Source organism: Pavona decussata, unplaced genomic scaffold (genome assembly GCF_977016875.1).
Source record: "Pavona decussata unplaced genomic scaffold, jaPavDecu1.1 SCAFFOLD_84, whole genome shotgun sequence".
In the NCBI taxonomy this organism is placed as follows: Eukaryota; Metazoa; Cnidaria; class Anthozoa; order Scleractinia; family Agariciidae; genus Pavona; species Pavona decussata.
The window spans coordinates 6,028,252-6,041,653 of NW_028145502.1; the positions used below are offsets into that span (position 1 = coordinate 6,028,252).

The 13,402-nt window shown below is 40.5% G+C and overlaps 1 protein-coding gene across 1 annotated transcript in view; it reads right to left on the reverse strand.

Annotated features, from left to right (window-relative positions):
- Positions 1-12,386, reverse strand: part of LOC146475637 (uncharacterized) — a 105,483-nt gene extending 93,097 nt beyond the window's left edge. The window contains exons 1-4 of the mRNA XM_085115992.1: positions 12,321-12,386; positions 11,459-11,575; positions 7,893-7,964; positions 6,718-6,789 (exon numbers count right to left, since the gene is read on the reverse strand). Coding sequence (XP_084972118.1) covers positions 6,718-6,789; positions 7,893-7,964; positions 11,459-11,519 — 205 coding nt within the window. The 5' untranslated portion in view covers positions 11,520-11,575; positions 12,321-12,386. The remainder of the gene's footprint in view (positions 1-6,717; positions 6,790-7,892; positions 7,965-11,458; positions 11,576-12,320) is intronic.
- Positions 12,387-13,402: the final 1,016 nt, after the last annotated feature.

Sequence of the window (13,402 nt, forward strand, 5' to 3'; positions counted from 1 at the left end):
GATCAGCTGAGTTCTCTTAAGTTAAAAGAATGCCTCCACTGTTGAGAACTTCTGTATTCCTTCAATTCTGTTTACAACAAATGGCTTAAATGTCCTTTTTCGGCGATAAATCTACCATAACACGTTCATGCTATCCGACTAAAACGTGATTTCCCGAGTTCAATCTTCAATGCTTTTGATATCGATACACTACGTCTTAATCCAAGAATTGCGCCCATCAGCTCTAAACGAGGGATTCTTGTGGCTGCAAGGGGTGCAACTCACCTAGAAGCCACTAGATGTGCCAAAACAGTTCCACCACTGTGCTCATATCTTTAATACGCTACAATTCCATACGCATATTCGATGAGGCATCTACAAATGCGTACAGGCTCCCGAACTTCACATCCCTGTCTATCGGCTGAGGACATCGCGATCTTTATGTTCTCTAAATGCTCTAATTCATTAAACCACTGCCTAACCTTCTGTTCCTATTCCATCTGTGGCGACTCCTCATTAGTCGATGCCTGTGGACCAGATTTCATAGAGCAAAACCTCTGCACGAATGGTGTATGGCGTCAGAAATCCCAATAGGCCGCAAAATGTGGTTTTTCTTCTCAGCAAACTGCACTTTATTAGGTCCAACATCTGTACACATTTCCAGGTGGATAAACTCTATACATGTTTTCCTTCTCCAATCATAGTATTCTGAGCGTCTTCACACAGGGCAGCTCTTCATCATCTAGATCCACCTTTCATGCTCTATCCTCCTCTGGTATCTCCTTCAACAATTCTTCTGAATTGGACAGCCATTTGCGTGCGTGTATGGCAGCCATCTCCTACAGCGTTGGAAGTTTTCTGTACTAGTCTATCGCTGTCTTATCTTATGGAACTGAATTCATGCTATCGTCCATATATGCTCACTCTAGTAGTTTCACCGCAGCCAGTGGAACATTTTATTTATATTTCGTCGAAAGACTACGATCTGCGACTGAAACGGCGACCAATTCATTCCGAATACCACTAAAATCAATTCATATTCATCTGTTACCTTGGTTTGGTCGAGCGCTCACCATTAAAGTCCATTATTTTTGGCTATGTTCTGATACAAGACTTCTGTGGAGATACATCTCTGCTATATGTCACACACTAACGCTATTGCTTGCTTGTGGAACCACAGCAAAATGCTGAAAAGCTCCCGTTGCAACTTAGGTCCCTGGTGTATGACATCGCTCAAAGAGATCCCCTTGCACTTGGCTGACGCGTAAAACAGCGCACGTCTCCGTCGTTGCTTTTTCCGGCCTTATAACAGGAAAGTGTGGTATGTAGCAGGACCCAATTGCTTTTTTCTCTGTTTTTGGGATCTTCATTACCCGACCTTTCTCCTGGCTCCTTAGGAATGCATTTCTCTGTACCGCTCAAGCGTCGCCGGGCTGTCTCATAGTTGTACGGTAACACTGACGGTCGTCTTTCCAAGGGATTACGACTTCGTACCGACCACTCTCATATTCGATTGATGGCGACCGCGAATTTCTTGTTGGAGTCTAATGCTATGACACAGTAGTTCTATCTCCAAGAAACTTTGGAGTTTATCATATATTTGCTGCTATTATCGTCCACGCGTATAAAATAAGTGTGACCTAAACGTGTTCAATAGCCGCCCTGATCAGTACTATTTGCATCGCCGATACATGTCAATGTGAGGGCCGTTAACCATGGGACTGTTTTTCCTAGCTTCCCTCTAACATCCCTCACTGATTGATACCGATGAAAATGACGACGATTGGGCGTGGTCCAAGGTAAAGTAATACCTTTTAGATGCTCCAACTTCTTCGCGTATTTAGCCCAGTTGATTACTCCAGTGTTTCCTGTAACGCGTTCTGCGATGAAAGCTGCTATCTTTACATTTTATCTTTCCATCTGCGCTTTAAAGTTTTAGTTCGAAGATTTTTGTCTCGAAGCTGTCGGTGTGACCATTTAGAACGTTAACGGTTACTCTACGGTCCTTCCCTTAAAGTCCTAATTCAGCTGCTACATCACTGTTGATGTATGTCTTACTACTAGCGTTGTCTTGTGCCATTTTGGAATACTAGTGTTACTTTCCTCAGTGCAACATATTCGCTTCTTTTTTTTTTACCATGTGCATTGCTGTTATGTGCAATCTCTCCGGTAAGACCCGTGTGGATTCCCCTCCGTGGTATCTCTAACTGGAGCTTCTTTTGTTTCATCTTGATGGACTTGTTAGGGCTGACGATTGTAGCTGTCACTCCTAGTTGCCGTTTCTTGCAATCTCCGGCCTCCCCTTTGCTTTACAATGTAGCGCGCCTGTTGTGCGTCCGTTGAAACCACAAAATCGGGACTGTGGGAACTATACTCCGTGGTGGATCTCTCCTAGGCATCTGTAGCAAAAACGTCGTTGCGCCGCTTTGATCCACCTTTTTTCAACGGTTATAACTTAAAACTCGTCGCACTAAATGGGGTGGTTATTTCCAGAGACTCTCCATGTGCGGCGGCTCTTACTAGGCCAGATTTCTCTTCGGGGTACTGGAATTGCCCCATTTTTCGAAGCGTCTTAGCTAGTACTATCTGGAATTCCGATTCTTGTATAACCCACTGTCGTCATCTTTCAACAAGTTGCTGTTTCTTGTGTTCAAAAATCCATCGATGGTACTGTGCCAGCATTTACTCTATCATCCTCCTCTGTAGCTTATCATAGAGCGATCTATTTCCCCAAGTCCTAATGTCGGTCAGCCTCTTAAAAGTTGATAACTGCGATGTCTAGGATAACAGCGAACTTATCTATATATTTGACGTTACCGGCACGTATTAGCTTCCAAGTAGAATACGATCTGTCGTCTTCTTCCTCCATACTTTCTAATCTGCTCTTAGCAGCTTCATAAGCAGACGTTGAATGATCCTAATTCTCAATAACCCTTAACCCTTTGCCCGATAAGTACTGTCTGAGCTACAGTAGCTTGTGTTCGGGAGCCGCAGTTGCTTTGTCGATACGGGCTTGAAAAATACTGGGCGCTGATGCTTTGCTTAGTGGACCCTCTGGCTGTGGTCGGTACCTGATGGTGTTTTCCGAGTCTTCTTGTCGTCTAATTCTGCTTCTAGGCCGAGTTCCTCGCTGATATCTGTCTCCAGAGCTAACTGGTTTTCTTTGACGTTTTCTTTGGCGATCTGTTATGCCTGTTTATCTTTTCAGGACCGACTCTCAAGCTCTCTTAATTTCTTGAGCAAATTCTTCTTCGACCTTCTCCTTCCCTCTCCGCCCCAATGGCTAGCTCTTAACTAAAAACCCTTAGCTGCTTATCTCTTGGCGCGCTCTCGAGCCTTTCTCTGTCCGACGTTATTTCTTCACATCTCTGGGAAGCACAATATACGACACTTAGTCTGGATGATTCGCAGATTTTCGCCTTGTCTAAACCGGGCTTCTTTTATTTTTTGTCTTCTGTGGGAAGGTCTAGGGGTTGGGGAAGGGTGATTGTCCCCCCTCTATAACAGCGGGAATATATGACAGTGAGACTTAGAGAATAGATAGTACGTTTAAAGACGCCTCCTTTGAGGTCCACAGCGCGAAGTGATGACGTCATTTAATGTGGTAAAAAGGTCATAATTGCCAAATGGCGGCCATTTTGGATTTCTGCATCTTCAAAAAACCTTCGGGAAAGCCGCGAAATTAAAAGTAATCAAAATCAATACACAAACAACGTTATGAGCTAAAAATATTTAAAAATACGAGTAGAAAAGTGTTGTTTCTTCATTTTAAAAAAGGTTTCTCTATTTTCAAAAAAATGTTTGTAAAAAAATGGTTGCCACGGTAACATCTACGCAAGCCTACGAACACTAACAACCACATTTATTTTTTTCTAGATAAATTTCTGAACAATCCTAAAGTTTAAGATAGTTGGCTCAAATATTTTAAAGTTATTCAAGTTGAAAGTCGTCGTGGCAACAATCAGCACTCCCAACTACTCCTCGGTCTAGATAGGGGTAAAGTATTTAAGCAAGACTCCTTAAATTGGTATTGACATGATGTTTTCAAAGGTGTTACCAAAGTTTCACGAAACAAATGCATGTACTTGGCTTGCAGAATCAATCTTTGGAGAGTGAAAAAGTACAATAAAATTCTCATCACCGCAACCAAGTACAGTAAGAAACCAGCTTTTGGAACCTTCCTTCTCCACCAAGTTTAAACCAGTATCGACTCACTACATTGCTCCAATTAAAATACTTTGTTCCACAGACATGAAGGCTTTGGGAATTACATTAAATATTAAAAAAAAATGTATCAACAATGTATACTACGAGAAGAAAAAGAAATATAGTAATAATAATAATAATAATAATAATAATAATAATAATAATAATAATAATAATAATAATAATAATAATAAACAACAAATTTATGCAGGATGACCATTTCAGTTATAAAAACTGCTATCAGCATGGGTCCTTCGTTAAAAAAACCAACAAACAATAAACTAGATCTAAAAAGCTATACAGTATAGGAAATCGAGAAACGACAAATAATCCATATGAAAAGAGATCAAAAACTAAAACTAGAGTTCACATACAATTATTAAAAATATCTGCCCCTTTATAAAAAAACCGCTCTTTTAGTCGATTCCAATCTAACCCTATCAATAACTAGTTTGTTCTTATTCCTAATATCATAATCATGGTTCGACTTGTTCTTTTTTGGGTTCTTCCTCGATACCATTTTTTTCACTTTTAACCCCCGTAGCTGCTACTTTTTGGTCCGCTTCTTTAGTCGATTCATTTAATTGTTCGAGAGGGGGTACCGTTCCTTTTAGGCAGGCGAGTAGTTGTTGGAGACACGTGCTTGCGGCCTTTTCATCGCTTTCCATTTTGCTGTCGATTTCTTTTCTGATAACTTTAATCTTGTGTATTTTCGTTTTTCCCGTTACATCATCCTCGATTCCTAGTATTTCTATCATTTCGGTCAGACTGGCCTGATCTTGATCGAACAATCGCGCTTCCACTTGCAGCTGTAATTGCTCCATAATTTATCATCAAAACACGCTGTACGATGCCGCAATTTTCAAAACACAAACGTGCAGTTCCAATTGTGAATATATAAACAAAACAATCAATCTAACCGTTTCATCGACTTTGCAGCGGAATCAGCGTATCTGAAACTGTGACTCAACTACTGTACTCTTACCACTGGCATCTGAATGCATTTCCTTTGCCTTTCCAAGTGGTCGTGTCGCCATAGCCAAACAACATCTACTACACTTGGTTGAATTCCTCGCTCAAAATCCACGGATTCTGCTTCCCATGACAATTCGAAATTAGTCCTGTCCTGTCAGGATCGCCAAATTGTTACACGCGCCCCATAAGACCACAATAAATGCAGAGCACTTCAAACGGCGTTGTATTTTCTGTTCTAACAAAACTAATACATTGATTTTCTCCTCGTGTCAAACTTTCCCGGATGTAAGTGTTCTACGTCACACGTCACGTGTTGCAAACTTCCGCTTTAGGCTGCTTTTCAACTGCCGGTTATTTTTATCAATATTTACAACCTAACAAATATCATGTCGTTGTGTTGTCAGTGGGTTTGTCTAAGCAGGCATTATAATGTTTCTTGTTAAGAAGTGTTATAAAATGCATTAATGGAGACCTATGTAAGCCATCTTTCCACTGAATTGGTCCGTGTTTAAACTAACCGGTGAAAGTAAGCTCCCTTAAATCTTCAATTCCTCACCGTCGCGCAATTTGTATGCTAAAGTTGTCGACACGTGTAACGTTATTGAGTGTTCATTGTTTATGGGGGGGCTGGCAAATGGGGAAACGGAACGTTTGGAACTTTTTGGACCCCCAGCTAGAACATGTAAACGTTTTTGACCCCTCTCCCCCCACCCAATGATGCATTTATTATTAAACCATATTCTCATCCTCCACTACGCGCTTTACCCGCCGGCCTTTTTTTTGCTCCACTAGCAGTAGAATAAACTATTACGTATGTTAATGTACAGGTTGAAGTGATACAGAGTGTAATCACTAGTCTGGAAAATATCACAAGGCAGCTAAAGAGGGCGTTTGTGCAACAGGCAGACACTCAAAAAAAGTGGAGTGAGTAGGAGGCAGAAAGAGGCCAAGAGAAAGGCAAAACAGAGGAAAGAAAAGAGAAAAAGCCTGTGCCAAGCTGCAGTTGTGGAGTCCTTGACTGGGAAATGTGCAGAAGAAGTTATATTGCCACTGTCAGATGACATGATCTCCCTACAATACACTGACAGCCTTCACCCAACCGTTCTAGTGAAAGGCCTATATCAACTTATTTCTGAGGGTGGCCTATCTGTTGGTGCAGCCAGTGAAATCCAAACATATCTAACTAGCAAATCCATTAAATGGAACCCATTTGCTGTGTAAACTATTGGTGTGAGATTACATTTTGAAATACTCTTTAGCATTGTTGTATCTTATGGTTTGATTTATTGTGGTACAAGTACATTAAATTTCATGCGGTTCTGGACGAAAAAACCTAAAACTAATGATATCAACCTTCAAACGTTTTTGTCCACCCCATCCCTCTTCCCAGATCCAGAGTAAAACATTTCTGCCCCCCCCCCCCCTAAATAGGGGGATAAAAATCTCTTGCCTCCCCTCCATTTGCCCCCCCCCCCCCCCCCCCAATAATGAACACTCCCTTAGATTGTAAACATTATTCCAGTAATATATACTTCAAACATACGAGTCATACATTACCTGTTGCTGGACTCGGTGTCGGGGACGCTGCTCTGTTTGTGGTTGGTGTGGTTGTCCACGGAGTCACATTGGCTATTAAGAAGCAAATTAAAAACGAAATCAATAGACAAAATCTTGAAAAACCAGTTTGTCAAGGTGGTGCACTTGCAAACTTATCCACGATGCTTGTTGGAAAACCGCCTGGTATTTAATTGTGGATAGACGGGGAATTTAAATGTAGCAGTTTTTGACAAGTACATACTGATGTCCTATAATCCTCAGTGTCAGGAACAATCAGGGGCGATCAGTCAAACATTGGCTAGGTATTTTCTCTACATGTATCTAAATGTCATAGAGGGCCTCTCAAAAACCGGAACATTTTAAGGAGAACGATTACTTTCTGAGAATCTGTTAAAGTTCTCCAAACATTTGTGAGCTTAGGATCGATTACTAGCTGCTGTTCGCGAAATGAGCCCACGCTCATCCCCGAAGAGACAGTTCGACGCGTCACCTTGGCATTGTTAATTTCAACCAATGAGAAACATGTTTGCCTGAATCGACCAGGCGACTTAAGTTAGATAAAATTGGCTGTAAGGGGGTTATGGTGGATTAAGTGGATAGAATGCGATCGTGCTATTGAGAAGTTTAAGATTCAAAATCTTAACGCTGTACAACGGGAATCGTTGAAAAAGCTGGCTAAACATGTAAGATGTATTCGTTATATTATTTTACCGACACGATTGGGAAAGTCTCTAATTTTCCAAGCTGCACCAATGGTTTTTGATGTCGTGAAACGGTAGAACTTACAATCCATAGCTGTCGTAATTTGCTGACAAAGGATCAAGTCGAATTTTTTAAATCTACAAGGGTCACCGATGAAAAATCCAAGCCGATAAACCAATTGGCAAAGGCCACAGCGCATGCGTACAAAATGGAATAGAGAAGCTAATTCAAATGGCTCATAATGATAAGAAAATCTCTTTTAGCATATTAATAGAAACTACATTAATGGAGAAATTGTCTTTCATCGAAATGGTACATTTTTAAAACTGAAATGTAATGGCTTGCTCCCTTAAAATTTCAAATTATTTATCGTCGCACAGTTTCCATGTGAAAGTTGTCGGCAAATGTAACATTACATGTTGAAAACCGAAATTTAGTAACATATACTTCAAAAAATACAAGTCATATATTACCTCTTGCCGGAATCGGTGTCTGAGACGCTGTTCTGTTTGTGGTTGGTAGGTTTGTCCGTGGAGTCAAAGTAGCTGTTAAGAATCAATTAAGAAACACAATAAATAGAGACATCTTGTAAACCAGTTTTTCAAGGTGGTGTACTTGCAAACTTATCCATGATACCTGTCAGAAAACTGCCTGTATTTAATTGTGGATCAACGGCACTTTTCCGAGAATCGGTTGAAGACTTCCAAACATTTGTGACCCGAGAGAGCGACCTACATTCTTGTAGAAAAATATTAATATAAATACATAAAACATATATTTGAACTGCGGGTGGAAGATGAAACAGAAGAAAGATCTTCGTAGTTTTTCGTTTTAAGCTGCTGCGTAGCATTGTTTTTGATCGCTAACACAGTTATCTCTCTATTGCTGCAGTCTGCTTGTAAGCGTGCTTGTTTCCTGACCTCTTTCGTTGCTGTTTAATGATATGATCTACTGCCCATTCAGATTTTTTCCCCTCCAAATACAAAGGTCCTTCCCACCATGTGTCCTCACTAGCTAACTCCTCAACTGATAAGCCTCTTGTTAGACGATCAGCTGAGTTCTCTTCAGTTAAAAATATCTCCACTGTTGAGGACTTGTGTGAGACTTTACTTCTCCAATTCTGTTTCCAACAAATGGCTTATATGTCCTACTTCGGACAGGTATCTAAAATAACACTTTCATGATATCCGACCAAAACGTGATTTTGCGAGTTGCAATTTTCAATGCTTTCCATATCGATGCACTTGTCTTAATTCTAGAATAGCGCCCATCCGCTCTAAACGAGGGATTTGTGTGGTTGTAAGGGGTGAAACTCTTAACTTGGAAGCCACTAGGTGGACCGAAAAACGTTCTACCACTGTGCTCATATCTTTAATACACTACCGCTCCATACACCTTTGATGAGGAATCTACAAATGCCTAAAGGCTCACGGACTTCAAATTCCTGTCCACCGGCTAAAAAAGAAAAGCGCTATCTTAATTTTCTCTAAATGCTATGGTTCATTGTTGAACCACCACCTAGCCTTCATTTCCTGTTACAACTGAAGCGACTCCTCTTTAATCGATGCCCGTGGTCCAGATTTCTTGAAACAGAGCCTTTGCTCGAAAGGTATATGGCGTCCACAATCCCAAAGGTTCGAAAAATGTGGTTATTCTTCTCAGGAAACTGCGCTTTATTAGTTCTTACATTTGTACACATCTCGAGGTGGATGAAATCGGAAGATGAACATGTTTTTCCTTTCTAGCCACGGTACTCCAAGTGTCTTAACAGAGGTCAGCTCCCCCATTATCTAGATCTACTCTCCGCTGCTGGTATCTCCCACAACAATTCTTCTGAATTAGACAGCCATTTACGTGCGTGAATACCAGCATTCTTCCACAGCGTCGAAAGTATATTATACAAGTCTATGGCTGTCTTATCGTCTGGAACTGAATTCATGCTATCGTACATATATGTTGAGAGATAGTTAGAGATAATATTGCCAGAGATAGTATTGTCACAGTAACCAGTGGAAAATTTTATTGATACTTCTTCGCATGTTCTTGTACGACGAACTGTGGTTGAAATTGCGACGAATTTATTCCGAATGCCACTCATTTAAAAATTCATATTCATCTGGTACCTTGGTTTGGTCGAGCACTCTTCATAAAAGTCCATTATACCGGCTATCTTCTGGTTTAAGACTTGTGCGGAGATACATCTCTGCTATGCCACAGACTAACTCTATTGGTTGCCCGGGAACCGTATCAAACGCCGAAAAGCTCTTGCTGCAACCTAGGTCCCTGGTGTATGAGATCGCTCAAGGACATCCCCTCGCACTTGGCTGCTGCATCAGACACAATGCTCGTCCTCGTCGTTGCTTTGTCCGGCGGTAGGTAACAAGACTCACGGGGCTTTTTCTCTGTTTTTGGGATCTTCTTTACGCAACCTTTCTTCTAGCTCTTTAAGAATTCGTTTCTCTATACTTCTCCACCGTCTCAGGGCTGTCTCGTAGTTTTCTGGTAACACTGACTGGTCGTCTTTCCAAAGCAATTCGACTTCGAACCGCCTGCTCTCAAATTTGATTGATCGCTTAAGTTTCTCGAGTGCGGTATTTTCATTTGAAGTCTCAATGCTGTGACTAAGCACCTCTATCTCCAAGAACATTTGGAGTTTGCAATCTAGTTGCTGCTCTTATCGTCAGCACGTATAAAATAAGTGTGAGCCAAACTTGTTCGATAGCCTCCCTGATGAGTACTATTTGCATCACCGATACATGTCTATCGGAGGGTCGTTAACCGTGCAACTGTTTTTACTGGCTTTCCTCCAACATCCCTCTCTGGTTGATACTCACGAAAACGTCGATGATTGGGCGTGCTCCAAGGTAAAGTAAAACCTTTAAGATACTCCCACTTCTTCGTGTATTTTGCCCAGTTGATTAATTACTCCAATGTTCCCTGAAACGCGTTCTGCAGTAAAAGCTGCTATCTTTACATACATATTTCTATCTAAGCTTTCAAGATTTAGCTCGAGGATTCTTGTCTCGAGGCTGTCGGTGTGACCATTTAGAACTTTAGCAGTTACTCTACGGTTCTACTTTTGAAGTTCTAATTCAACTGTTGATGTATGTCTTACTACTTGCGTCGTCCAGTAGCGCATTAACGACCACTCGTCTTGCGCCATTCTTGATTACTGCTGTTGCTTACCTCAGTGCGACATATTCACCTCTAGTTTCTTTCATGTGCATTGCTGTTGTGTGCAATCTCTCCGGTAAGACCTGTGTGGACTCTGCCTCCGTGGTATCTCTAACTGGAGCTACTCTAGTTTCATCACGATGGACGTTTTGGGGCTGACGATTGCAGCTTTTGCTCATATGGCCCTTTCTTGCAATCTCCGGCCTCTCCTTTCTTTTCAATGTAGCACGCCCTGTTGTGCGTCCCTTGAAACCACAAAATCGGGACTGTGGGAACGATATTCCGTGGTGGGTCTCTCCGAGGCATCTATAGCAAAAACGTTGTTGCGCTGTTTTCTGTCACCTCTTTTCAACGGCTATATCTTAAAACTCGTCGTACCAAATGGGGTGGTTGTTTCTCCAGACTCTGAATGTACGGCGGCTCTTACTAGGCCACTGGTTTGGAGTACCTGCAAGTGATCTGGTCTGGCCAAGAAAACGTTTGATTTCTCCTCGGGTACTGGAATTGCTCCATATCCCTCGAAGCATCTCAGGTGGTACTCTCTGGAAATCTGCTTCTTTTAATTTATAGGATTCGCTTTGTCAAAGCAATTATTAAGGGACACAACCCCCCTTGCGTGGTTTTTATCTTGTCAAGTTTCTTCATTCAGTTATTTAGTGTGAAAGTGTTGCTCAAGGGTCAGCTGCGGTCTCTCTTTGCTAGCTTTACCCATCCTTCTCTCCCTGGGTTTCATTTTTTGTACTATTCGCAGTAGTTCAACAAATCTGCGTATTCTCTGTGTTTACTAATTTACTTACAATAATTTAATCGTAATATCATGTATGCTCTAATTTTATCCCATGAGAAAAATCTGCTTGACACCTACCTCCTCTTATCCACAGTAAGGAAACGTGTAAAATAAGGGCTTTAAGAAACCATTCGTCCATCCTTGATAAACACTGATTATCACAACATTGGTATTACTTGGCAAAGAAAGGGAAACCTGCAAAGAAGAACAGGCAAATACCCTAAGAACGGTGCCTACTAATAAAAAAAGTATTTTTGTGCGGTTTATGACTATGCGAGGAAAGCAGATCCTAGCAAGGGTTTTGAAATCCAAAAATTAAATTGGGTGTAACCACGCAATTTTTAGAGATAATTAATCAACAATTATTCTAAAAGACAGTAAAATACAAGGTAATGTATGGCATTCTTATCCAATTTGGAGCTTTATTTTCTCTGAAAAATGTATAGTTTCCTCATAGTTTTTTTTGTAGACGGTTCTATAAGTAAACTACAATTACTAGTAGCTGTCATTACTGCGATAAAGATCTTGCATCATTAATTAGCCGGAAATATCAAATGGAATCGTGTTTTTTTGGCAACGAAAACATTTTGTTTCCTTTTGTAGTATCAGTTTCTAATTTTAATACGAAATGTCTATTATAAAATTTCCTACATGTCAATGAGCAGATTCAAATCATTCTCCCTCGGCCTTTTTGTTTTCCTTGCCTTTACGCATACTCTGATAAGATACTCTGATATTTTAATATCGCAACTCGTGTTATGATAAGTCAATCACTAAATGTGTGGGAAATTATCCTCGCTTAACCTTTTTTCTTCTTGTTTTTCTGGTACTGAGCAGCCATGAATTTTACCGTACTACATACAGGAATATTTTGTTTGTTACTAGAAATCCTAAATTCATTATTTAAACTCGGCCGTCAATAGCTGATTTCAAAATGTACCTTTGCTAGAATAGACACCGTTTGTGTAGCTTCGAGCAATCCAAAATACAGAATGTGTTTAACCCGTAGCTAACAGTTCGCTTATGGTTAAGACACCGGAACACTAATGCTTCTTTTACTTGCAAATTAAGGCTGCACCTGCATTTCACATGTAACCCTTTTCACTTGCTCCAATTGGTTTCTTCGTTAATTAGCTCTAATTGTTTTCATATGGAGCCTTACAGTTTGCTTATGGTTAAGACACAGAGACAGTCAGGCGTCTTTAACTGACAAATAATAATGGCTAAAACTGCATCTTGCCACCAAGGAGTAGCGCGCTTCTGGAAACTCTTGCCTAATTTCAGACCAAAATTTTTCCTAACCTATTTCAGACACCTATTGTGCGTCATGCATGGAAAGTTTTAATATCTTTTTTTTCCAACTCACCATGAAGGCTCGTTTTTCATTACGAACGTATTACGTATTCGCAATTAATTTTAATACAAAAGCGCTGACTCAGAGATGTTAAGCTTAAAGGATTGTTAAACATGACGATTTCTGAGAGACGTTTCTTGCCATTATGGAATATTAAAAAAGCAATATTACGAAGGAAAGAAGCCAGTTGAGCTGGGGGGGGGGGGGGGGTGGGAGGACTTCAAAATTCGACTCTCCTACATAAGCTATAGGAGTGTTTTTGCTATAAGTGTGTTTAGCCAAAGGGTATGGATATTTAGCTTTTTAGGTCTAGATGGCTTCAGGAATTGTCGTGTTTTGGACAACATTTCGGTCGTTTGATCTCAATAATTCAGCGCTTTTATATTAAAATTCTTAATGCGTTCGTAATGAAAAAGGACCGTACGTGGCGAATTAAAAAGAAGATATTAAAACTTTCCCTGTATGGTGCAAAGGATAACAATGGCCGCGTTAAATTTGTGATAAAAAGTAATACTCTTATTAAATTTTATAGTACCTTTTTCCTCCAGTTGAAGGATTAGATTTTGATGCAAGTCGTCAAAATAGTTCAGTTGACTTGATTTTACATTTTTATCAAAGGTGTATTCAAACCGTAAGCATGATGTTCTCTGAAAAGAATTAATTAGCAT